The sequence below is a fragment of the Drosophila arizonae genome, chromosome X, assembly GCF_054131065.1.
Source record: "Drosophila arizonae isolate 15081-1271.41 chromosome X, UAZ_ARI_1.0, whole genome shotgun sequence".
Lineage (NCBI taxonomy): Eukaryota > Metazoa > Arthropoda > Insecta > Diptera > Drosophilidae > Drosophila > Drosophila arizonae.
Genome location: NC_142927.1, coordinates 32385699 through 32411924, shown reverse-complemented (window position 1 = coordinate 32411924; position 26226 = coordinate 32385699). Strand labels below are relative to the sequence as shown.

At 39.3% G+C, this 26226-nt stretch overlaps 2 protein-coding genes across 14 annotated transcripts in view; one reads left to right on the top strand and one right to left on the bottom strand.

The window, feature by feature from the left end:
- Positions 1-26226, bottom strand: part of dpr8 (defective proboscis extension response 8) — a 306666-nt gene that overhangs the window by 254278 nt on the left and 26162 nt on the right. For all 13 annotated transcript variants that reach the window (XM_089473008.1, XM_089472998.1, XM_089473004.1 and 10 more), the window contains one exon: positions 13929-14025. In XM_089473008.1, the coding sequence (XP_089329134.1) occupies positions 13929-13977 (49 nt within the window). In that variant the 5' untranslated portion in view covers positions 13978-14025. The remainder of the gene's footprint in view (positions 1-13928; positions 14026-26226) is intronic.
- On the top strand, positions 18159-23358 carry LOC149268190 (uncharacterized). Its single transcript, XM_089474023.1, has 2 exons — positions 18159-18926; positions 22628-23358. The coding sequence occupies exons 1-2, from the start codon at positions 18162-18164 to the stop codon at positions 22670-22672; spliced, it is 810 nt and encodes a 269-aa protein (XP_089330149.1). The 5' UTR covers positions 18159-18161; the 3' UTR covers positions 22673-23358.

Genomic DNA, 26226 nt, shown 5'->3' with positions numbered 1-26226 from the left:
TTATATCTTCTGAGATCTGACATTTAACAAAACTATTATACCCTGATTTCCCATTGAAAATGGGTTCAGGGTATAAAAAAGAAAACTTGACGAACCTGGCAAAAATGCAATTGATAAATATTTTGCCACACGCTATAATTCAAATTAATGAATCTTAGATATTTGGCAGGAGGCAACGGACCTTAAATTGTGGCAAAAAATATTTTATGTATTCCGGTAAGCTGTGCAACAAGCGAGCGAGTATTCTTCTCTTCTGGACAAATTATAAATGAAAGGTGAACAAGGCTATTAAGCGTAAATCTTGGTATGCTTCTTTTTATACCCTGAACCCATTTTCAATGGGAAATCAGGGTATAATAGTTTTGTTGAAATGTACGTAACAGGAGGCGTGGCAGACCATAAAGTATATATATTCTTGATCAGGGTGACGAGCTGAGTCGATTTGGCCCTGTCCGTCTGTCCGTATGATATAAGATAAGATATTAAAGCTAGAGACTTCAATTTTTTTTTAAATGTCCGTATTTACAGCGCGGATATCGAGTTTATAAATCCAAATCGATAACTCATCCCGATCTTTTTTTATCGATAAAAACCTTATCGAAAACCAGTTATAAAATTATATCTTCTTCACCTTTATTGCTAGAGTCTCCCAATTTTAAATGTATGTTTATATGCAATTTATGCGATTTCGGTTTTTGTTAAAATTTACCCCCTCTACCTCCTCACCCTCACTTTTGTAAAAAGCGTATTTTAAATACTAGAGACTTGTGCTTTGGCAAATACATGTATATTCATGTTATAATCATAATGAAAGTTTTATGAAGATCGTATGTCCGCAAAAAAAGTAATTAAACAATTAAGTTCAGTTCTCATAGTAAGTGCGCACTGCAGCCCATGCGTGTTTATGCGTGGGTGCTTGTGTGTGTATGTGTTTGTGTATGTGTGTGTGTATGCCTGTGTGTGCGTGCGTGCGTGTGTGTGTGTGTGCGTACGTGTTTCTTGTGTAAGCTGAAAGACGCGAAAAATGATTGAAATAGCTATTGCTCCAAGGGTTCAGGGGATCTCGTAGACGAGCAGTCTCGACTAGAGCTTTCTTACTTGTTATACCCTGAACCCCACAGTATCACTTCGACATCTCTGGAGATAAGACGTGCTGCATTACAACCTCGCTACGCCAACGCAACAGTAAAAGCTTATCAGCAAACGCGCGACAAGCAAAAATCAAACCGCGAAGCAAACAAAACAAAACAAAACAAAAACAAACACACACCACAAACAGTTACACCGGGCTTGTGCTCAAAAACAACTAATATGCACGAGCCACCGGATATAAGCAAATACAAAAACACACATCTAAGCGAACCAAAATACATTGTTCCAAAACGAAACGACAACGAATCGTTCGAAAAAGTTTCACCGTTCATCATAAAAAAAAACTATTGACTATGCTTGCGGAGGAGAAGTGGAGACATGCAAAAAAAAACAAGAGACGGCTGCCTACTCATTAAAACCAAAAACAATTTGCAAGCTTTAAAACTACTCAAGCTCACCAAAATGATTGACATCGATATTACAGCCACAGAACATAAAACATTAAACTTTTCTAAAGGTGTTATATACTGTAATGATCTACGCAACAGAAGTGAAAATATAATCCAACAAGAACTGGAACCACAAAAAGTAACTGAAGTACGTAAAATCTTAAAAAGGCAAGCAAGTAACATAAGCTTAGAAGATAACACTCTCGTTGAAACTGGGCTCATCATAATTACGTTCGAATCACACAAACTGCCCGAAAAAATAAAAATTGGATACGAATCCGTCTATGTGAGACCTTACATTCCCCTTCCACTACGTTGCAAAAACTGCCTTCGCTTTGGACATCCTACTAGCATCTGCAAAAACCAAGAAACATGTAAAAACTGCTCAGATAGTAAACACATTAACGAAGGGGCACAATGCAACAATACACAAAGCTGCCTAAATTGTAAAAACAACCCAGAGCTTAATCACCAATACATCCCAATTGATCGTAATTGGCCTACTTTCCGCAAACAACAAGAACTGGCAGAAAAAGTAGATCACAAAACTGCAACTGATATATACTACAAAAGACATAATACACAGCTGAAAAATACTTATGCTAAAACGCTTGCAAAACCAACAACACAAACATCAACAACACGCACACCAACCCACACACCATCCACTGCACAATATACACACACTTAAACTAGTGCTATACACCAACCCAAGCTCCTGAGGCAGAACGCAGCTGCATTAGAACCAGCTACATTCCGAACAACGATTAACCCACAACAACAACTACACCAAACCACACAAGAAAACATGGAAACCGACGCTAACCTCTCCGTATAACTCACAGCCTACCGAAGATCTAAAACTAAGAATATTTTAAACCCTCTAAACACCCTAACAACACTCTAACAAAATCAAAAACTAAACCTCCAAACAAGAACAACACACAGCGACAGCGACTCCATAAAAAAAAACAAGTAAGAAAGCTCTAGTCGAGACTGCTCGACTACGAGATCCCCTGAACCCTTGGAGTGCTAGCTATTTCAATAATTTTTCGCGTCTTTCAGCTTACACAAGAAACACACACACATACACAAACACATACACACACAAGCACCCACGCATAAACACGCATGGGCTGCAGTGTGCGCTTACTATGAGAACTTAATTGTTTAATAACTTTTTTTATGGACGTACGATCTTCATGAAACTTTCAGATTATGATTATAACATGAATATGCATGTAATTGCCAAAGCACAAGTCTCTAGTATTTGAAATACGCGTTTTACAAAAGTGAGGGTGAGGGGGTGAATTTAGAGGTGGGGGGTAAATTTTAACAAAAACCGAAATTGTATAAATTGCATATAAGCATATATAAAAAATTTGGAGACTCTAGCAATAAAGGTGTAGAAGATATAATTTTATAACTGGTTTTCGATAAGGTTTTTCATCGATAAAAAAAGATCGGGATGAGTTATCGAATTTTAATGATAAACTCGATATCCGCGCTGTAATTACGAACATTTTACAAGAAATTTGAAGTCTCTAGCTCTTATATCTTCGGAAATCGACGCGTTCATACATACGGACAGACGGACAGACGGACAGACGGACGGACGGACAGACGGACAGACGGACAGACGGACAGACAGACGGACAGGGCCAAATCAACTCAGCTCGTCGCCCTGATCAAGAATATATATACTTTGTGGGGTCTGCCACGCCTCCTTCTCCCTGTTACATACATTTCAACAAAACCATTATACCCTGATTTCCCATTGAAAATGGGTTCAGGGTATAAAAAAAACAAGTAAGAAAGCTCTAGTCGAGACTGCTCGACTACGAGATCCCCTGAACCCTTGGAGCAATAGATATTTCAATAATTTTTCGCGTCTTTCAGCTTACATAAGAAACACGACACGAACTGCGAACTGCGACACACACACACACACATGCATACACACACAAACGCATACACACACACACACACACAAACAATTACATACATATACACAAACAAGCATAAACACGCATGGGCGGCAGTGAGCGCTTACTATGAGAACTTAATTGCTTAATAACTTTTTTTGTGGACATACGATCTTCATGAAACTTTCAGATTATGATTATAACATGAATATGCATGTAATTGCCAAAGCACAAGTCTCTAGTATTTGAAATACGCTTTTTACAAAAGTGAGGGTGAGGGGGTGAATTTAAGGGTGGGGGGTAAATTTTAACAAAAACCGAAATTGTATAAATTTCATGTAAGCATACATTAAAAATTTGGAGACTCTAGCAATAAAGGTGTAGAAGATATAATTTTATAACTGGTTTTCGATAAGGTTTTTTATCGATAAAAAAAAGTTTGGGATGAGTTATCGATTTTTATTGATAAACTTGATATGCGCGCTGTAATTACGGACATTTTAAAAAAATTTGAAGTCTCTAGCTCTTATATCTTCTGAAATCGACGCGTTCATACATACGGACAGACGGACAGACGGACAGACGGACAGACAGACGGACAGGGCCAAATCAACTCAGCTCGTCGCCCTGATCAAGAATATATATACTTTGTGGGGTCTGCCACGCCTCCTTCTGCCTGTTACATACATTTCAACAAAACCATTATACCCTGATTTCCCATTGAAAATGGGTTCAGGGTATAAATAGAAAAAAAAACTTTCAACTTAAACTCCAAACAAAACTAATACTCAATTGCATACACTAAAACTTAAAAACTGCATCAATGGTGAAAATACTACAATGGAACATCAAAGGCTACACAAACAATTACAATGAACTCTTAACCATTATTAAAAAATGTTCACCACAAATAATATGTCTACAAGAAACACACTATTACAACAAAAACACATTTATCCCCACCCCAATAAACTACCAAATTTACACCAACAGAGCCACCAACCGATTTGGCGGCGTATCCATATTAATACATAATACACAATACATATGAACATTTAGAAACTTTCTCAATAGAAATTATATCAAAGACAAAAATTAATATACTATCTACATACATCCCTCCCAGTAAACTCTTTTCCCTCAAATGCCTACACGATCAATTTGAAGCACACAACATCAACAGCAATAAAATTATTGTAGGAGACTTTAACAGTCAACACCACAGCTGGGGTTCACCTCAAGAAAACAGAAGAGGCAGAATCTTATCAAAATTTATTCAAAACTCCAACCTTACCATACTCAATGACGGCTCCCCAACTCATTTTTCTACCCACAACACATTCACCCACATAGACCTCTCATTATGCTCCCCACAACTCACCCCATTCGCAAACTGGAAAATATTTAACGACCTACATGGAAGTGATCACTTTCCAATCCTAATCTCCTTATTCCCACAAACACAAATAACAAACTTTTCTCGCCCACTTTTCAAAATAAAAGAAGCCAACTGGCCACTCTTCGAAAAACTAACTGACGACATCAACAATATTATACCCTATAGCACAAACATTAATAAAGAAGCCGCATCCATAAACAAGATAATCCTACAAGCCGTCCATCACGCCATACCCCAAACTACCCCACACCACTACAACAAAAACACCCCCTGGTGGAATAAGACTCTCACAGAACTCAGGAAAAACAAATTCAAGACATGGCAAGTTTTAAAAAATATTAATAGTACTGAGAATCTTCTCAAATTCAAAAGAGCCAATGCACTCTTCCGGAGAGAGCTAAAAATTTCTAAAGCAAGAGCCATGACCGAACTCACAACAACAATAGATCCCAATACCCCATCCGACAAAATCTGGGCAAATTTTTGACGCCTCTGTGAACTGAACCCAAACAAATCAATACATTCCGTCATCGACACAACCAACAACACGGCAACTACCGACACAACCCAAATAGCCCATCTTTTTGCTCAACACTGGTCTGATCTCTCCAAAGACATCAACTTCAACTCAAATTTTAACATTAACAAATACACAGACAAATCAATCAATTACATACCCAACTTGAAAGCGCAAGAGATAGAAACGGAAATCACACACATAGAACTAATGCCCTACAGACCCTCAAAGGAACAACTCCCGGCCTAAATAGAATATCCTATCCCCTAATCAAAAACACCTCCTACACACTGAAAACCAGAATAGTAAAACTCTTTAACAATATTTTCAATAGTTACATTCCTCAATCCTACAAAACCAGCCTAATCATTCCCATATTGAAATCCAACACCAACAAATAATAGCCAACTATAGAACAATCTCTCTTAATTGTTGCCTTTCTAAAACGTTGGAAAAAAATAATAGCCAAACGCCTTTGGTGGTTCGTCACACAAAACAGACTGATACATCCAAACCAGACAGGCTTTAAACAAGGTAAATCAGTTACAGACAGTCTGATCTTTGCAGACCATCTGATAACTGGATCCATACAGTCCAAAAAGCACATCTCAGTCATTACCCTTGATTTTTCAAGGGCATTCGACAGAGTTGGAGTGCATACCATCATAGACCAGTTGATACAATGGAAAGTCGGCCCAAAAATAATTAACTTTATAAAAACTTTCATGGCAACCCGCAAAATAAAAACAAAAATACAAAACATTATAGCCCGCCCCTATAAATAACTAGCTTTCGATAAGGTTTTTTTTCGATAATAAAATATCGGGAGTAGTTATCGATATATAAAGAAAAACTTAATATGCGCGTGATATTCACGGACCTAGGAAAAAAAATTTGAAGTCTTCTGAAATCGACGCGTTCATACATACGGACAGACAGACGGACAGGGCCAAATCGACTCAGCTCGTCACCCTGATCAAGAATATATATACTTTGTGGGGTCTGCCACGCCTTCTTCTGCCTGTTACATACTTTTAACAAAACCATTATACCTTGATTTCCCAGGTCCGTGTATATCACGCGCATATCATGTTTTCTCTATATATCGATAACTACTCCCGATATTTTATTATCGATTAAAAACCTTATCGAAAGCTAGTTATTTAATTATATCTCCTACTCCTTTATAGCTAGAGTTTGCAAATTTTAAATTTAGACTTATATGTCTTTTACATAATCTCGGTTTTTATTGTAATTTACCCCCCACTCCTATATCCACCCCCTCACCCACACTTTTGTAAAAGTCGTATTTCAAGTACTAGAGACTTGTGCTTTGGAATGTACATTCATTTTCACCATATGAATACGCAGAAAGTTTCACTAAGATTGTACGTCTAGAAATTAAATTATTCAACAAATGATACTGCAGTGCAGCCCAAGCGCAGTCGATGCTTACTGCGCAGTTAGCAGAGCGCGTTCTAATACGTGCGTGTGTATGTATGTGTGTCGAAAAGAAGTACAGACTGATTAGAATATCAGATTAGAGGGTTCAGGGTATCTCCTAGTCGAGCAGTCTCGACTAGAGTCTTCTTATTTGTTTCCCCATATTCTTTTACAAGGGCCCTGAACCGGGCCTGTGACTATTGTTTTATCTGACCAATCATTTAATAGCGCTGCTAGTAGCGCGGTTTGATGCCCTTGGAGAGGTATCAAGTCCGAGCGTGCTGTTTCTGTAGGGCTTAGCTCGTTCAATTTTCTGCAAAATTCCTCTTGATATTTAATTTCAATGTCCTTGATCTTTGAGAAGTAATTCTCCCTTACATAAGAATTTTCCACAGGATTTTCCGCCTTGAGATTCTTTATTTTTTCATTTCCTTGATCGAAAGCAATCCAGAGCTTATTTAAAGGAGCAGCCTTATTATGGAAGTATGTTGCATTTGACTTCCGTTCCTGAGGATCATTTTTATAGTTCCTAACTAGACATTGGATCTCCTCACCAAGCGAGGTCTGTTTATTAATTAAACCTTCCATTATACATATTGTATTAATCAATTAATTTTATTTTTATACCCTGAACCCATTGAAAATGAGATATCAGGGTCTAATAGTTTTGTTGAAATGTATGTAACAGGCAGAAGGAGGCGTGGCAGACCCCACAAAGCATATATATTCTTGATCAGGGTGACGAGCTGAGTCGATTTAGCCTTGTCCGTCTGTCCGTATGTTTGAACGCGTCGATTTCCGAAGATATAGGAGCTAGAGACTCGACCGTATATACAGCGCGGATGTCGAGTTTGCTTTTAAAATTCGATAAATCATCCCGCTATGTTTGTATCGAATAAAAACATTCAAGTTTAAGTCAGATGCCACTATAGCTAATTGTGAATGATTTTTAAATTTTTTTAAATTTCTCAAATATTCAATATAATATGTAGATCATATGCTGAAAGTTGCATTAAATTCCGTTAAGTCAAAAAAGAATAAATTATAATAAAATATTTGGCCATTTAACAAACGCACGTGCAGCAGCTAAAATCATCGTACCTGCCAGGTACCTAAGAGTTTTGCAGCAGCTTCATGCTCTGCATGTGGATCGTTGTTTCTTTGAGATAGTTTGCATACTGCGTGCAAAATATCGAGTTGGCTCAACACTGCTAAATACATAAGGGCACCAATTAGTGACTGATATACGGTTTTATATACCTTTTTGCATTTGTCGTCAATACATTCAACTTGAAAGCCTAGATCAAGTGGTATATTGACATGTCAACATTTGCTCATGCCGTATGTTTCCAGAAATCTTTGAATGTCTGATTTCTGGCATAGCGAAATTGAACCTAGTTCACCGTCCCTCTCAATTTCCATGCCTAGGAAATAGCTTATGGGGCCTCCATCATGCGTCTTGAACTTCGATGCAAGCTTCTTCTTAATCATTGCTAGGTCTTCTTTGTTTGGACACGCGATGATGAAGACGTCGACGTAGACGATATATAGCTGAATGCTTCTTCTTTCACTTTGGTGTAAAAACAAGCATCGTTTTTTCATTTGCTGAATCCAATGGAATACAAGACCTCATCAAGTGTTTTATTCCAAGCACGCCCTGATTGCTTAAGTCCGTAAAGCGCCTTGTTCAGTTTTAAAACTGCTTTAGGTTGATTGTTGTCCACAAAGTTTGGAGGCAGCTTCACATACAAAGTCTCGTGAAGCTCGCTGTTTAGATATGCATTTGTTATATATATTTTATGCATATATAAACGTTTTTCTGCAGCTATCGCGAGAAGCATCCTGATTGTCTCGTATATAATTACTGGCGAAAATGTTTCCAAATAATTTACGCCAAATTGTTGCCCACGTCCTTGTGCAACTAAGCGAGATTTGAACTTCTCGACATTTCCATTTTTATCGCGTTTGCTTCGAAAACCCCATTTTGAACCAATCGCCATAATGTCCATGTGCCGTTTTCTTGGAGTGCTCTGTACTCCGTTTCAATAGACTCTCTCCAATCTTGCGCATATTGACCCTTTAACGCCTCTTCGACTGACTGGGGTGTCTATGTGTCTGCTTGATCAAACACACTGTTGAGTCTCGTCTGGTACTGCTTCGTTGGTCGTCCTGGTTGACCATTTCGGATTATCGTAGGCCTGCCCGGCCCGCGCTGCTGTCGCGTTACTGGAGCATCATTGTTGTTGTTTTCAACTTCTGGACTCAATTCGTTCTCTTGCCCTTCTTCTAATTCCGGTGTCATCTGCTCATGACCTCGAAGCTTCGGTGTATCAAGGCTTATTATGATCGTCATTAAATCATTACTCGTGTCTAACATTTTAAATTGTTTTTGTGTCAAACTCGCCCTCTTGGAATTTAACGTCACGCCTTTTGATAACACTCCGCTTCTCCGGATCGTATAGACGGTATGCCTTTGCGGTTTAAGAATACTCCTTTCCTTTTGCCTGGAATTTGCTTGTCTTAGCCTTGTCCAGAGCAAGCACGCGAGATCCAAACACTCGCAAATGCTTCACAGAAGGCTTCCGATCCCTCCACATTTCGAAATGAATGCCTCCATTTAACGCTTTTGTGGGACATCTGTGGCGCAAATACACTGCCGTTGTGACAGCCTCTGCCCACAAAAACCCACCAAGCCTTGCATGGAATATTATACTTTTCGCCATTTCTACTATGGTCCGGTTGGCACGCTCTGCAACGCCGTTTTGCTGAGATGTATAGGGTCTTGTCAACTGTTTTTGTATACCGCATTCAGTCTAAAAATCAGTAAACTGTTTATTGGCATACTTCGTGCCATTATCGCTGTGTAAGCCTTTATTTTCTTGCCTGTTTGGCATTTGAAGACTTCGTTTTTTGCTTTCATTATATAGACAAATATCATGCGCGAGTAATCGTCAATAAATGTCACAAAATAACGATTGCCACCGATTGACTTGACATTCATTGGTCCTGTTCAGGCATGAACATATGAATATACGAAGATCGTATACATGCCTCCGACGCACTCAACGACTAGCAGGTAGTGCGCTGGGAAAAGATAAGGGTCATATGTACGGACTCTATATATAGACAAATGACCCTTGCAACCCCAGAGTCAGATTACAACCTCAGCGATAGGATAAGAATAGCTAATAGACCCACGCGGAGCCTTACAAACTCTGCGATAAGATAAGAATATGTAATAGACCAATGCTGAGCCTTACACACTCAGCAATGGACGCACTAGATTTAAGGGTTGAAATTATGCATGAGTCTGGGTATATAAACCCAGGCTCAGAAGAATAAAGATTAATACGCAACTAAGCAGCATCATAGTCATGTGTATTCGTTCAGGTCCACATGCACTAATTCAAGCATGTATTGAGCTGCTTTGTGAGCTTTGAGTAAACACATACAGATTATTTTCTTCGTTTGCTTTTAACAACACTTCGCCTTTTTTGTTTTTAATAATCGACACTTTGCCTTTAAATGATGTGGAGTTTTCAAATTTAGATGCACCGCTCACTAAGAAGAAATTCATATGGAGTTCAGACACATGCAAAACCTTTTTTAAATCTATTATGCAGTTTTCTCCTTTTATTTTCACGTTTCCAATTCCCTTTGCAGCAACAAACCTATTTGCAGCTAGCATTATCGACGTTTCCTTTTCAGCGTAGTTTGTAAACATGTTGCGATCACAACACATATGAGATGTTGCGCCGCTGTCTACGCACCATATGCTCTTTTTCTGCTCTCCAGCAAAGCAGTGCATTAAACTGTTTGCTTGTTCGCTGCTCACTCTCTTTCTGTCGTACCTGTTCTCGTTCCTCTTGCATTCGTTTGCTCAGTGCCCAAAATTTGTCGCAGTTGAAACACTTTTCGTTAAATTGTCTATGCCGTTCTTTCGATTTATCTTGTGCAGTTTGCGTATCTGCTTTTAACACTCTTTCTGCCTTCTTTGACTTTCGTGTGCCTTCTTCTATTAATTTGATTTTTACAGCATCAAATTTTGGCAACTCATCGCGCGTAACTATTGGTACTATGTATAAAGCTCTCCCACGTATCTGGTAAACTGCTCAGTAGCATATTTATCTTTAACTTGTCGCTTATAGTTATATCTAGCTCTGTCAATTTATCAATTGTTTCAACAAATGAATTGATATAAGTGACGATGTCATCTCCCTGCTGCATGCTTAATCGACTCAGCTCAACTCTTTGAGTTTTTCCAGATTTCTTCGGCTGTTGTGCAGTTTGTAATATGCATCAACTGAGATGGCTTTACGTTTAGGGTTATATATGCCTTCTTATCATCCTTGTACCATTTTGCGGCTGCTACATCATCCTGACCCTCGTATTTTCCACAGACAACATCCCATAAGTCGGCCACCTCTGGTACACTTTCCATGGCTATACGCCACACGCTGTAATTACTTTCATCAAGCTTTTCAATTTGGTACGACATTTTCATTTTGCTTGCAATTCCGCGTTAATTCGCGCACGATATTAACTATATATTTATATAACTATATTTTTAAAATAAAAAACGACTCTTTGCGCTAAGACACTTTTCATATTTTAAACTGAATAGCGACTACTCTGGGCCCATAACCAATGTTAGATATATTTGGCTTAATGTTTGCGATGCAATGCCAGCTAGAGAAAAACGTTGTGTTTCGGCAAAGTGTTTAATAAGGACTAAAAACTATAAACACAATAAAATGTTAATTACATTCTTTGTATGGTGTTGCCAGATTATATGTATGCTTATGTTAATGCTAATTTCTGTTACATTTTCAACATAAAATATTATCGGTAATGTTTTGAAACATAACAAAAACAAATAAGGAATCCCTAGTCGAGACTGCTGGACTACGAGATCCCCTGAACCGTTGGAGCAACTGATATTTCAATAATTATTCGCACATGCACACACACACACAGGCATACACACGCACGGATAAACATGCATTGGCTGCAGCGATGGCTTACTATGGGAACTTAATTGTTCAATTGTGGAAACACTTTCTTTATGAAACATTCAAACTATGATTATAACATGGATATGCATGTGTTTGCCAAAGTACAAGTCTCCAGTATTTTAAATACGTTGTTTACAAGTATATGGATGAGGGGATGGATAGCGTGTAAATTTTAACAAAAACCGAAATTGTATAAAATGCATATAAGCATACTTTTTCTTGGAGACTCTAGCTAGCTTTAAAGATGTAGGAGACATAATTCGAAAACTGCTTTTCGATAATGTTTTTCATCGATAAAAAATAACGGGATGAATTATCGATTTTTTGTGATAAGCTCGATACCCGCACTATATATACGGACAAAAAAAATTTGAAGTCTCTAGCTCTTATATCTTCTGAAATCGACGCGTTCATAGATACGGACAGACGGACGGACAGGCAGATGGACAGGGCCAAATCGACTCAGCTATAAATAAATATGCAGTCGACTCTTGTTATTTCAAACCTGCGTTATTTCGAACCACTCATTAATTCAAAGTTATCACTCAGTAATTCGAGCTAAAAATCATTGCTAAGACGCGGTAATTCGTACTCATATGGTTAAACACTCGACAATTCGAAATATTTTAACAGTCCCTTGAATTTCGAAATAACGAGAGTCGACTGTACTTTATGGGGTCTGCCACACCTGCTTCCGCCTGTTACATACATATTAACAAAACCATTATACCCTGATTTCCCACTTTCAATGGGTTCAGGGTATAGAAATCGATAACTTGATAACTCGAAAACCAGTAATAAATTTATATCTCCTACATCTTGAAAGCTAGAGTCGCCAAATCTTAAATGTAGCTTCATATGTACTTTATAGATTTTAGGTTTTCGTTAAAACTTACCCCACCCCTACATCCAACCCCAGAACATCACCTTTGTAAACGGCGTATTTCAAATATTAGAGACTTGTGCTTTGGCAAATGCGTGCATGTCCATGTTTTAGTCATTACTCATGAAGATAGTCCACCCACAAGAAAAGCGTGCGTGCGTATGTGTGTGTGCATGTGCGAATAATTATTGAAATATCAGTTGTTGAAAGGGTTCAGGGGATCTCGTAGTCGGGCAGTCTCGACTAGATCTTTCTTACTTGTTTTTTTATACCCTGAACCCATTTTCAATGGGAAATCAGGGTATAATGGTTTTGTTGAAATGTATGTAACAGGGAGAAGGAGGCGTGGCAGACCCCACAAAGTATATATATTCTTGATCAGGGTGACGAGCTGAGTTGATTTGGCCCTGTCCGTCTGTCCGTCTGTCCGTATGTATGAACGCGTCGATTTCAGAAGATATAAGAGCTAGAGACTTCAATTTTTTTTTTAAATGTCCGTAATTACAGCGCGCATATCAAGTTTATCATTAAAATTCGATAACTCATCCCGATCTTTTTTTATCGATAAAAAACCTTATCGAAAACCAGTTATAAAATTATATCTTCTACACCTTTATTGCTAGAGTCTCCAAATTTTTAATGTATGCTTATATGCAATTTATACAATTTCGGTTTTTGTTAAAATTTACCCCCACCTCTAAATTCACCGCCTCACCCTCACTTTTGTAAAAAGCGTATTTCAAATACTAGAGACTTGTGCTTTGGCAATTACATGTATATTCATGTTATAATCATAATCTGAAAGTTTCATGAAGATCGTATGTCCATAAAAAAAGTTATTAAACAATTAAGTTCTCATAGTAAGCGCACACTGCAGCCCATGCGTGTTTATGCGTGGGTGCTTGTGTGTGTATGTGTTTGTGTATGTGTGTGTGTATGTGTTTGTGTATGTGTGTGTGTATGTGTATGTGTGTGTGTATGCGTTTGTGTATGTATGCGTGTGTGTGTGTGTATGTGTGTCTGTATGCGTGTGTGTATATGTATGCCTGTGTGTGTGTGTGTGCGTGTTTCTTGTGTAAGCTGAAAGACGCGAAAAATTATTGAAATATCTATTGCTCCAAGGGTTCAGGGGATCTCGTAGTCGAGCAGTCTCGACTAGAGCTTTCTTACTTGTTTTTTTTTTGTTTCATATTATAAAAACTTACCTGTCAATAAAATAAGGATCTTAAGAAACAGGAGCCAATTTGGAGACATTTTTGTTATGAATATGTTGGTAGCAGACAAAGTTTAGCAACTCTACGCCTATAAAAAAAGTAGAAAAAGTATATACTAATTACTTTTGTATTCTTATAATCATTTATAGAAGGCAATAGAAAAAAACACTGTCTTAGCATTGTATAGTACTAAATTCAATAATATAAATTCGAAATTTGTATACCCTGAACCCATTGTACATGGGAAATCAGGGTATAATGGTTTTGTTAAAATGTATGTAACAGGCAGAAGGAGGCGTGGCAGACCCCACAAAGTATATATATTCTTGATCAGGGTGACGAGCTGAGTCAGTTTGGCCCCGTCCCTCTGTCCGTATGTCTGAACGGGTCGATTTCAGAAGAAATAAGGGTTAAGCACTTGAATTTTTGTTTTCAAATGTCCATATATATAACGCGGATATCGAGTTTATCTCCTAAAATCGCTAACTCTTCCCGCTATTTTGCTATCGATTAAAAACATTATCGAAAATAAGCTATTTAATTATACCACCAATATTTTTAAAGCTATATTCGCCATATTTTGTATGTAAATTAATATGTATTTTATAGAGTTTCGATTTATGTTACAATTCACCCCCCTCACCGCTAAATCCACCTTCTCACGCACACCTTTGTAAAGGACGCATTTCAAAAAGAGAATGTGCTTTGGCACATACACGTACTTTAATAATATTATCAAGATCTGAAAGTTTTATGAAGAAAGTACATCCACAAAAAAAGTTATTAAACCATTAAGCCCCCATAGTAAGCCGACACTGCAGCCCATGCGTGTTTATGCGTGCGTGCCTATATGTGTCTGTGAGTGCATTTCTTGTGTAAGCAGAAAGACGCAATGAATTATTATAATATCAGTTGCTCCAAGGGCTCAAGCGATCATGTAGTCGAGCAGTCTTGACTACAGCTTTCTTGTTATACCCTGAACCCATTGGAAAAGGGAAATCAAGGTATAATGGTAATGTTGAAATGTATGTAACATTCAAAAGGAGGCGTGGCAGACCACACAAAGTATATACATATATTCTTGATCAAGGTGACGAGCTGAGTCAATTTATATGTGTGTAAATGTTTGTGTGCGTGTGTGTGTGTGTGTGTGTAAATAGCTATTACTCCAAGGGTTCAGGGGATCTCGTAGTCGAGCAGTCTCGACTAGAGCTTTCTTACTTGTTATTAGTTGGGTTCAGGGTAGTATCTAGTCAAGCACTCTCAACTAGAGTTTTCTTACTTGTTTTAAAAGAATTAGGCTATTTTGTACCCTGAACCCATTTTCAATGGGAAATCATGGTATAATGGTTTTGTTATATGTATGTAACAGGCAGAAGGAAGCGTGGGCGTGGCAGACCCCATAAAGTATATATATTCTTGATCAGGGCGACGAGCTGAGTCGATTTAGCTCTGTCCGTCCGTCTGTCCGTATGTTTCAACGCGTCGATCTCAGAAGATATAAGAGCTAGAGACTTGAAATTTTTTTTCCTAGGTCCGTGTATAGCACGCGCATATCGAGTTTTGTTTTAAATATCGATAACTTGCCCCGTTAGTTTGTTATCGATTAAAAACATTATCGATACCCAGTAATAAATTTATATCTCCTAGATCTTTAAAGCTAGAGTCTCCAAATTTTGTATGTATACTTACATATATGCATTTTATACAATTTCGGTTTTTGTCAAAATTTACCCCCCACCGCTAATTCCCCCTCTCACCCTCACATTTGTAAAAGGCGTATTTTAAATACTAGAGACTTGTGCTTTGGCAAATACATGCATATCTATGTTATATTAATAATCTGCTCGAAGGGTTCAGGGGATCTCTTAGTCGAGCAGTCTTGACTAGAGCTTTCTTACTTGTTTTCTTTTTTTTTTTTAATGCTGCCACCAATTTATGGAAACATGTAGCAGCACGGTTGCCACTTGCAAAAAATTTGGTATTAAAATCTACCATTTTCGATAAATCTGTGAAGAAGTTTGGTAAAAATATACCAAATGTGTCTAAGAGTGGCAGCTTTATCACACGTTTATATCGATATTCGCCAATATCACCACCACTACTTTGCACAAACTGTGATCACAATAAGTGGGATTTTTTTCGGCTACAAATTTCGCCATGCCAAAGGAATATAAGCAAAAGTGCCGTGATGCAGGCCTTGAACAAGAAATTCGTGCACGTTGCTCTTATTTTGTGATTGAACTTATCAAAGCAGAGGTAACCAATTTGTCAGATTCTTCTACCGACTTTATCTGCAGGCTCCCCGACAATTTAAAAATTTTAAAAAGCATTGACGTTTTTTCCGTAGACAAAATTCTGTCAACTAAAAAAAAAGGAAACACAGAATTGTTAGAACACCTCCAAGTAGACAGAATAGCCGACATTGAGCGGCAGTACTATGATATTAATCTAGCTATGTAGGAAAACGTCTCTGACTGCTCCAAATTTTGGAATAAAATCTCTAAGTACAAGGATTCTGGCGGCAACCGCAGATTCCTTGACTTGGCTGTTGTCCTGCAAATGTTTTCTTTACGATAGTCCAACACGGAGGTGGAACGCTAAATAGCCAGCTTAACTTGGTAAAGTCTATGTTCGGCGCAGCAGCTAATAATTGCTCTTAATAGTTAAATAAGCTTCTCTTAAGTTAATCTCTTGCCTTTGTCATTCTCATTCGCTGTTAGCGCACTCTTGCACATAACAAAGCATAACACACATACATATGTAAATCTCATCCGCTCTGTTAATTGCATACTCCTCTTTATTTATATTCTTTTAAACTCTGTACAAAAACGGTCTTCATTCGCGCAACACTTACATATTTTGTCTCGAATCTATTTAACTCCGCCTAAACAGTGTCCACAGACTCGGCATTAAATTAAATAATAAGCTAAATTATATCGTTTTGGTTTTTATTTTTTGCCTTCGTAAATGATTGGAGCCAGAGTTGTCGAAAAAGCTCGGCAGCTTCAAACATTTTGGTGACCCCGACGTGATCTAATACACTCTGTGGTGCTCGCTTAGCGCGTTATAAGTTATTACACCATCTTGGCGTCGCTCATCAGTGAAATTTACAAAACATTTGTGCAAGATAGTGCATTCAAATTATCAATTTCATTGTGACACAACCTTGTAGAACATTAACATTTCGTTCGAACTGCATATAGCAGTGTATGTAATTGTGCGTATAATCTGCATGCACTCGCTTTGCATTGTGATTATCTTTATTTTTCATTTTCGTCCGTTGATCATCGCGTTTGGCGCCCTTTTTGTGCAGCGTCCACACAGCTATTCCGAAAATAGCTGTGTCGATCACACATTTACAACAAGTAAGAAAGCTCTAGTCGAGACTGCTCGACTAGGAGATACCCTGAACCCTCTAATCTGATATTCTAATCATTCTGCAACTCTTTTATGCACACATACATACAGATGCATCCACACGCACGCATAAGCCTGTGCTCTGCTAACTGCGCAGTAAGCAGCGACTGCGCTTGGGCAATATTATGAGAATTTATTTGTCGAATAATTTCTTTTGTAAACATATGATCTTAATGAAACTTTCAGAGTGTAATCATATGGTAAATATGTGTGTACATTCCAAAGCACAAGTCTCTAGTACTTGAAATGCGTTTTTTTAAAATTGGGGGAGAAGGGGGCGTGGTATCCAAAATCTGTAAATAACAAAATCTGTGTATCGATGAACTTTATATACAACGCAAATTTGAAGACTCCAGGTCTAAAACTGTTCAAATTAGGCGAAAAAAACAAAATCAATTTTTCGATTATTCTCGATAAAAAAGTTATCGGACGATTTATCGAAAAAATAAAGCAAACTCGTACTGCGTATGGTACACACGAGTATGCATGCCAAATTTCAGCTCTCTAGCTCTTATAACTTCTGAGATCGACGCACTCATACGGACGGACGGACGGACGGACGGACGGACGGACGGACGGACGGACGGACAGACGGACAGGGCTATATCGACTCAGCTCGTCACGCTGATCAAGAATATATATACTTTGTGGGGTCTGCCACGCCTCCTTCTGCCCGTTACATACTTTTTCACAAAACCATTATACCCTGATTTCCCATTTTCAATGGGTTCAGGGTATAAAAATACATACATATGTACAGTGGGCTTGCATATAAAAGGTGCAGTTAAATTAGAAGTGTATAAAATGAATAATTTAGAATCGAGTGCTGATCAAGTGCCTGCATCTCAGGTCACTTATCTAAAGCGTAAAACGAAAGCGCTGTTCGATAGACTCGAAAGTCTATATGCCGAATCAGACACGGACAAATTAAGCCATATGGATTCGTGTGATTTACGTGTACTTTTGGACTCGATCACCAAATTAGAGTCAAGTTTCGATGCGGTTCACACGAACTTAGAAAAATTTAGTAGAATCTATACTGAGTGGGAAAACTTTTTCTCTATGTTCAAAACGATCATAGATGCTGACTCTGATCTCAGCCCTATTGAGAAGCTCCAACATCTTCGGTCCTGCCTAAGTGGTGCTGCGCTGGATACCATCGGCTCATTGGAAATAAATAGCGCTAACTATAGCGTCGCTCTGGATATTCTTCAACGTCGATTTGATAATAAACGTTTTATTTTACAGGCACACATCAGAGCGATATTTGAGCTTGAGAAGGCAGATCCATCTGTGGGCAGACTGAGGCAGTTGGCGGATAAGGTTACATCTCACATTCGTGCTATGGATTCTCTTGCATCGAGGGAAGAAGTCGCTGATTGTATCATCGTGCAAACAGTGTTGCAGAAATTGGACAAATGCACTCAGGCCAAATGGGAGGAACGATCATCAGCAAATGAGTTACCGTCGTGGGCCAAGTTGTCAACGTTCTTGCAAGAGCGGTGTCGAATGCTTGAAAATGTGGATCAAGTTTTGCAGGATGGTCAGGTTGGCAAGTCAGGGAAGATCGTGAGTACACATTTAAGAAAATCATTTGTTGCTTCCAAAACTCCCAGTCGTTGTGTCTTTTGCGAAGACACGAGCCACATGATATTTCAACGTAAGCGTTTTGAGCAATCGCCACCCATTGCACGACATAAGGAGGCCAAGAGACTCGCTCTGTACCATACCTTATTGCATTTCAATCAATCTTCAGTAGAGACATCCAACACTGTCCAACAAACAAATGCAATACATTCCTCTGCTATGGTTGCAATGTCACCTTCTTTGCCTCAAGCTCATCTGTCGCCTCATTCGCCTGATGTTGTGCTTCTAGCCACTGCTATAATCCTTGTTAAGAATCGAGCTGGAACATTTGTTCCGTGTCGTGTACTCTTAGATTCAGGATCTCAACTTCACTTTGTTACCACGCAATTCGCTAATCAGCTTCAGCTCCGAAAAAGAAAGTCCCTTACTGCAGTTTCTGGCATTGGAGATGCTAGCTTCTCAACTGAAGGATACTCAGTCGATCTCGTTCTGAAATCAGGGATTTCAGATTACTCAACTACCATCAGCGTAATCATCGCCAAGACGATTACTGATAATCAGCCTGGAATTTCAATGTCTACTAATAGTTGGAACATACCCTCAAATATAAAGTTAGCTGATCCCTTATTTTATAAATCACAGCGGATTGATCTTCTCATCGGAGCTGGTCTTTTCTTTGAGCTGTTGTGTATTGGGCAAATTATGTTGGCACCTGGGTTGCCAGTCTTGCAGAAAACTCAACTCGGTTGGATCATATCAGGTGGCGGGCGATCGGCCCCCAAACTCTCATCGTTCATCGCAACTCAAAGACTTTGGGATGATACCAAACACAGCGCTCGGCTTGATTATTTGGTTCGTCAATTTTGGGAAGTGGAGCACGATTTCGAGCCTATCGCCAAGGTAACAACAGATGAGCTCCACTGTCAGCAGCATTTCATCGCAACTCATCGTCGATTATCTTCAGGGGAATACTTAGTCTGCTTGCCAAAAAAGCAAGGCTTCGAATCTTTGGGCGACTCTTATGTGCAGGCCAAGCGTCGGCTCTTAAATTTGGAGCGTAAGTTTGCTCGAAATCATGATATGAAGGAAAAATACTCTGCATTTATGAAAGAATATATTGATCTCAGCCATATGTCACCGGTGCGCAGCGCAGAGATTTCTAAATGCAAATACTTCTTGCCTCATCATTGTGTATACAAAGAAGAAAGTTCGACAACAAAGCTGAGAGTGGTATTCGACGGTTCGGCTGTTACCACATCTGGGCTTTCATTAAATGATATTCTTATGTCAGGACCGACCATACAAGCTACATTGTTTCACACACTCGTTCGTTTTCGCACATTTTCCATTGAACTTACAGGTGATATTAGTAAAATGTATAGGTGTGTGAAGGTTTCAGATCCTGATGCAATGCTTCAATGTATCTTATGGCGAAACTCATCAGACGACGACATTCTAGTCTTCAAATTGAATACCGTCACTTATGGGACCAAGCCCGCTTCTTTTTTGGCTATTCGTGCAATGCACCAATTAGCAATGGATGAGTCGTCATCATACCCCCTAGGAGCTAAAACTGTTTTGCGAGATTTCTATGTTGACGATCTGATCTCAGGAGGCAATTCAGTTGAAGAAGTTCGCGACATAATGGAACAAACTAAAAATCTTCTTGAGCGAGGCAACTTCAAATTGAGAAAATGGTGCTCAAACTCAATCAACATTCTTCGCGGAGTTCCAAAAATCGAGCAGGAGAGTTTTCTCAAACTCGGCGATGGGTCCGATGTGACAAAAACTCTTGGACTCATCTGGGAGCCTCGAAAGAATAGCTTCACTTTCGAGCCCAAAATTAGTGTTGGAAAACACTCAAAACGTTCAGTTCTGTCAACCATTGCGCTATGCTACGATCCGTTAGGTTTGATCGGACCAACATTAACTAGGGCAAAAATCATCTTGCAACGCATGTGGAGAGACAAACTACAATGGGATGAGAGTCTACCACAATCATTGGAAACGATTTGGAGCGAATTTTGTAAGGACAACATTTCCTCGCTATGTACTCCAACTTAAAGCAAGAGTTGAATTACATGCCTTCTGCGATGCTAGCCTTCAGGCTTATGGCTCTTGTGTTTATGTTCGGTCATCGAAGAATAATGCTGTTAAAGTGCATCTACTCTGTTCCAAGGCTAGAGTTGCCCCACTAAAGACCCTCACTGTGCCTAAGCTTGAGTTATGCGCTGCATTTCTGCTTGCGAACTTGATAAGCGAGATAGAGAAACTGAATTTGTTCGAATGCGAGATGCATTGCTGGTCAGATTCAGCGGTGGTCTTGTCTTGGCTAAAGGAAGAGCCATCCAAATTCAATGTTTTTGTTGCTAACAAGGTTTGTGCCATACAGCAGCTCACAATCGGCATGGAGTGGCATTACGTGCCAACTGAGGTGAATCCTGCAGATATGTTATCTAAGGGAACAGCACCGTTAGAGCTCTTGCACTCGAAATTATGGATGCATGGACCTTTTTTTTTGCAAGAGGAAAAACGTTATTGGCCTAGGCACTGCTTGTTTGAAGCATGCTTGCCTGAAATGCGTCAAAGAGTTTTGCTGTCGGCAGAGCATGTGGACATCTCTTTGTCATTCAAGTACATAAATTCATTCGGAATAATGAAGCGAATCTTTGGTTATGTTCATATATTCATCCGGAAAATAAAATCACCTGAGTAATCATCGGATGATCTGCGTCAAGGATCGTTCCTATTATGTCGTCTTGCTCAAAGAGCTCAGTTGCAACCGGAATACTCTGCCCTACAGAATGGAAGGAATATACACTCGTCAAGCGCCATTCTTTCGCTATTTCCGTTTATGGATGATTTTGGTCTACTAAGAGTTGGTGGTCGTTTGGGGCATTCTACTCTCGGTTTCGATGCGCGTCACCCAATTATTTTGCCCAAAAACCATCCCTTAACCTTCGCTATAATAGCCCATTTTCATCAAATGCATCACCACGCCGGACCGCAGGCTTTGCTTGCAGCTATTCGATTGCAGTTTTGGCCCATAGGCGGCATGAAAACTGTTGCCCGAGCATTGCGAAAATGCATAATTTGCTGCAGATCCCGGCCTCGCCTAGTTGAGCATATAATGGCAGAATTGCCTAAGGAGCGTGCACAGTGCTCACCGGCATTCACAATCACTGGAGTTGACTATTGTGGACCTTTTTATTACAAGCCCGATGGACGAAATAGAGCATCAGTAAAATGCTACATCTGCGTGTTCGTTTGTTTCACAACTAAGGCTGTATGGCTGGAGCTTGCAAAGGATCTGTCGACAGCTGCCTTTTTGGGCGCCCTCCAGCGTTTCGTTAGTACGCGCGGCATTCCAACATGCATCTGGTCAGACAACGCAACCAACTTTGTGGGTGCACGGAACGAGTTGGCGGATCTGAGACGTTTATTTTTGAGCTAGGAACATCGTACTGAAGTTTACAACTACTGCATCAACAACAGCTTCGATTGGAAATTCATACCTCCTCGTTCGCCACATTTTGGCGGTCTTTGGGAGGCAGCAGTGAAGACAGCTAAGAGGCACCTATATCGGTCTATGGGATCGGCACTTCTTGGTTTCGATGAACTGCGCACATTGGTGTGCCAAATTCAGGCTATAATCAATTCTCGTCCTCTTGTTCCAATTTCAGAAAACCCTGATGATCTTGGAGTTCTCACTCCAGGGCATTTCCTGATTGGTCGACTACTTATCGACTTCCTCGAACCAGATCTATCTCGGATTAACTGCAATCGCCTCGATCGCTGGCAGCGTATGACATACATACAGCAGTTGTTTTGGAAGCGATGGAGTGAGGAATACCTCACAATTCTGCAACAGCGTGGAAAATGGCGGACCCCTCGGCCTTCTATCAAGGTCAACGATGTCGTCTGTGTAAAAGACGAAAACCTGCCACCTTTGAAGTGGCCATTAGCCCGGGTCGTTGAGATCATTGCTGGACCCGATGGAGCCGTGAGAGTCGCTGTTCTGCGTACACCCACTGGAACTACACGTCGAGCTGTCAATAAGCTGTGCGTCCTTCCGGTTGATGATCCTGTTAAAAGTCATGGTATTTTAACGGTGGGGAGGATGTTCGGCGCAGCAACTAATAATTGCTCTTAATAGTTAAATAAGCTTCTCTTAAGTTAATCTCTTGCCTTTGTCATTCTCATTCGCTGTTAGCGCACTCTTGCACATAACAAAGCATAACACACATACATATGTAAATCTCATCCGCTCTGTTAATTGCATACTCCTCTTTATTTATATTCTTTTAAACTCTGTACAAAAACGGTCTTCATTCGCGCAACACTTACATATTTTGTCTCGAATCTAATTAACTCCGCCTAAACAGTGTCCACAGACTCGGCATTAAATTAATAAATAATAAGCTAAATTATATCGTTTTGGTTATTATTTTTTGCCTTCGTAAATGATTGGAGCCAGAGTTGTCGAAAAAGCTCGGCAGCTTCAAACAGTCGAAGTTAAAGAACTCAATGAGCCTAAGCACAATAAACAGTATTCTTAGCATAAGGTAATATTTTATTGAGAGTGAAAAGATGATAGCGACCTATATATTACTTTTTTATTTAATATAACACACAGATATGGTTTGCGAAGACTGGGCAAATGCTGCTATGAATACAAAGTTCCTCCAAATTATCTTCGCATGATAGGTACTAACAGGTCGTACGATTCTGAAACCGATGCTAGTCGCGAAGAATTAGCTGGCATGCTGAAAATCTTGTAAATTAAAAAAAAAAAAAACAAGAAAGAAGACCCTAGTCGAGACTGCTCGACTAGGAGATACCCTAAACCCTCTAATCTGATATTCTAATCAGTCTGCACTTCTTTTCGACACACATACATACACAAGCAGTATTAGAACGCGCTCTGGTAACTGCGCAGTAAGCAGCGACTGCGATTGGGCTGCGCTGTAGTGTGGGCAACATTAAAAGAATTTATTTGTTGAATAATTTAATTTCTAGACGTACAATCTTAATGAAACTTTTAAAGCGTAATTATATGCCGAAAATGTACGTACATTCCAAAGCACACGCCTCTAGTACTTGAAATACGCCTTTTACAAAGGTGATGGTGAGGGAGCGGATATAGCTTTTGATCGATAATAAAATATCGGGAGTAGTTATCGATATAAAGAAAAACTTGATATGCGCGTGATATACACGGACCTAGGAAAAAAACTTTTAAGTCTCTAGCTCTTATATCTTTTGAGATCGACGCATTCATACATACGGACGGACGGACAGACAGACGGACAGGGCCAAATCGACTCAGCTCGTCGCCCTGAAAAGGATACATACTTTTTTTGGGGTCTGCCACGCCTCCTTCTGTCTGTTACATAATTTTAACAAAACCATAATACCCTGATTTCCCATTGAAAATGGGCTCAGGGTATAACAAGTAAGAAAGCTCTAGTCGAGACTGCTCGACTACGAGATCCCCTGAACACTTGGAGTAATAGCTATTTCAATAATTTTTCGCGTCTTTCAGCTTACACAAGAAACACGCACACACACACACACACACACACACACGCACGCACACACAAACAAAAACAAAAACAAGTAAGAAAGCTCTAGTCGAGACTGCTCGACTACGAGATCCCCTGAACCCTTGGAGTGCTAGCTATTTCAATAATTTTTCGCGTCTTTCAGCTTACACAAGAAACACACACACATACACAAACACATACACATACACATACAAGCACCCACGCATAAACACGCATGGGCGGCAGTGAGCGCTTACTATGAGAACTTAATTGTTTAATAACTTTTTTTGTGGACGTACGATCTTCATGAAACTTTAAGATTATGATTATAACATGGATATGCATGTAATTGCCAAAGCACAAGTCTCTAGTATTTGAAATACGCGTTTTACAAAAGTGAGGGTGAGGGGGTGAATTTAGAGGTGGGGGGTAAATTTTAACAAAAACCGAAATTGTATAAATTGCATATAAGCATACATTCAAAATTTGGAGACTCTAGCAATAAAGGTGTAGAAGATATAATTTTATAACTGGTTTTCGATAAGGTTTTTCATCGATAAAAAAAGATCGGGATGAGTTATCGAATTTTAATGATAAACTCGATATCCGCGCTGTAATTACGAACATTTTACAAAAAATTTGAAGTCTCTAGCTCTTATATCTTCGGAAATCGACGCGTTCAAACATACGGACAGACGGACAGACAGACAGACGGACAGGGCCAAATCAACTTAGCTCGTCACCCTGATCAAGAATATATATACTTTGTGGGGTCTGCCACGCCTCCTTCTGCCTGTTACATACATTTCAACAAAACCATTATACCCTGATTTCCCATTGAAAATGGGTTCAGGGTATAAAAAACAAGTAAGAAAGCTCTAGTCGAGACTGCTCGACTACGAGATCCCCTGAACCCTTGGAGTGCTAGCTATTTCAATAATTTTTCGCGTCTTTCAGCTTACACAAGAAACACACACACATACACAAACACATACACACACAAGCACCCACGCATAAACACGCATGGGCTGCAGTGTGCGCTTACTATGAGAACTTAATTGTTTAATAACTTTTTTATGGACATACGATCTTCATGAAACTTTCAGATTATGATTATAACATTAATATGCATGTAATTGCCAAAGCACAAGTCTCTAGTATTTGAAATACGCTTTTTACAAAAGTGAGGGTGAGGGGGTGAATTTAAGGGTGGGGGGTAAATTTTAACAAAAACCGAAATTGTATAAATTGAATATAAGTACACATTAAAAATTTGGAGACTCTAGCAATAAGTGTGTAGAAGATATAATTTTATAACTGGTTTTCGATAAGGTTTTTTATCGATAAAAAAAGATCGGGATGAGTTATCGATTTTTAATGATAAACTTGATACGCGCGCTGTAATTACGGACATTTAAAAAAAATTTGAAGTCTCTAGCTCTTATATCTTCTGAAATCGACGCGTTCATACATACGGACAGACGGACAGACGGACGGACGGACAGACGGACAGACAGACGGACAGGGCCAAATCAACTCAGCTCGTCGACTTGATCAAGAATATATATACTTTGTGGGGTCTGCCACGCCTCCTTCTCCCTGTTACATACATTTCAACAAAACCATTATACCCTGATTTCCCATTTTCAATGGGTTCAGGGTATAACAAGTAAGAAAGCTCTAGTCGAGACAGCTCGACTACGAGATCCCCTGAACCCTTGGAGCAATAGATATTT

What these genes read in the sequence shown, in the direction of transcription:
- LOC149268190 (XM_089474023.1), top strand. Translation starts at nt 18,162, where the DNA reads ATGAATAATTTAGAATCGAGTGCTGATCAAGTGCCTGCATCTCAGGTC. An exon ending in TTGGCAAGTCAGGGAAGATC is followed by an intron (nt 18,927 to 22,627) that starts GTGAGTACACAT and finishes TTCCAATTTCAG; the next exon opens with AAAACCCTGATGATCTTGGA.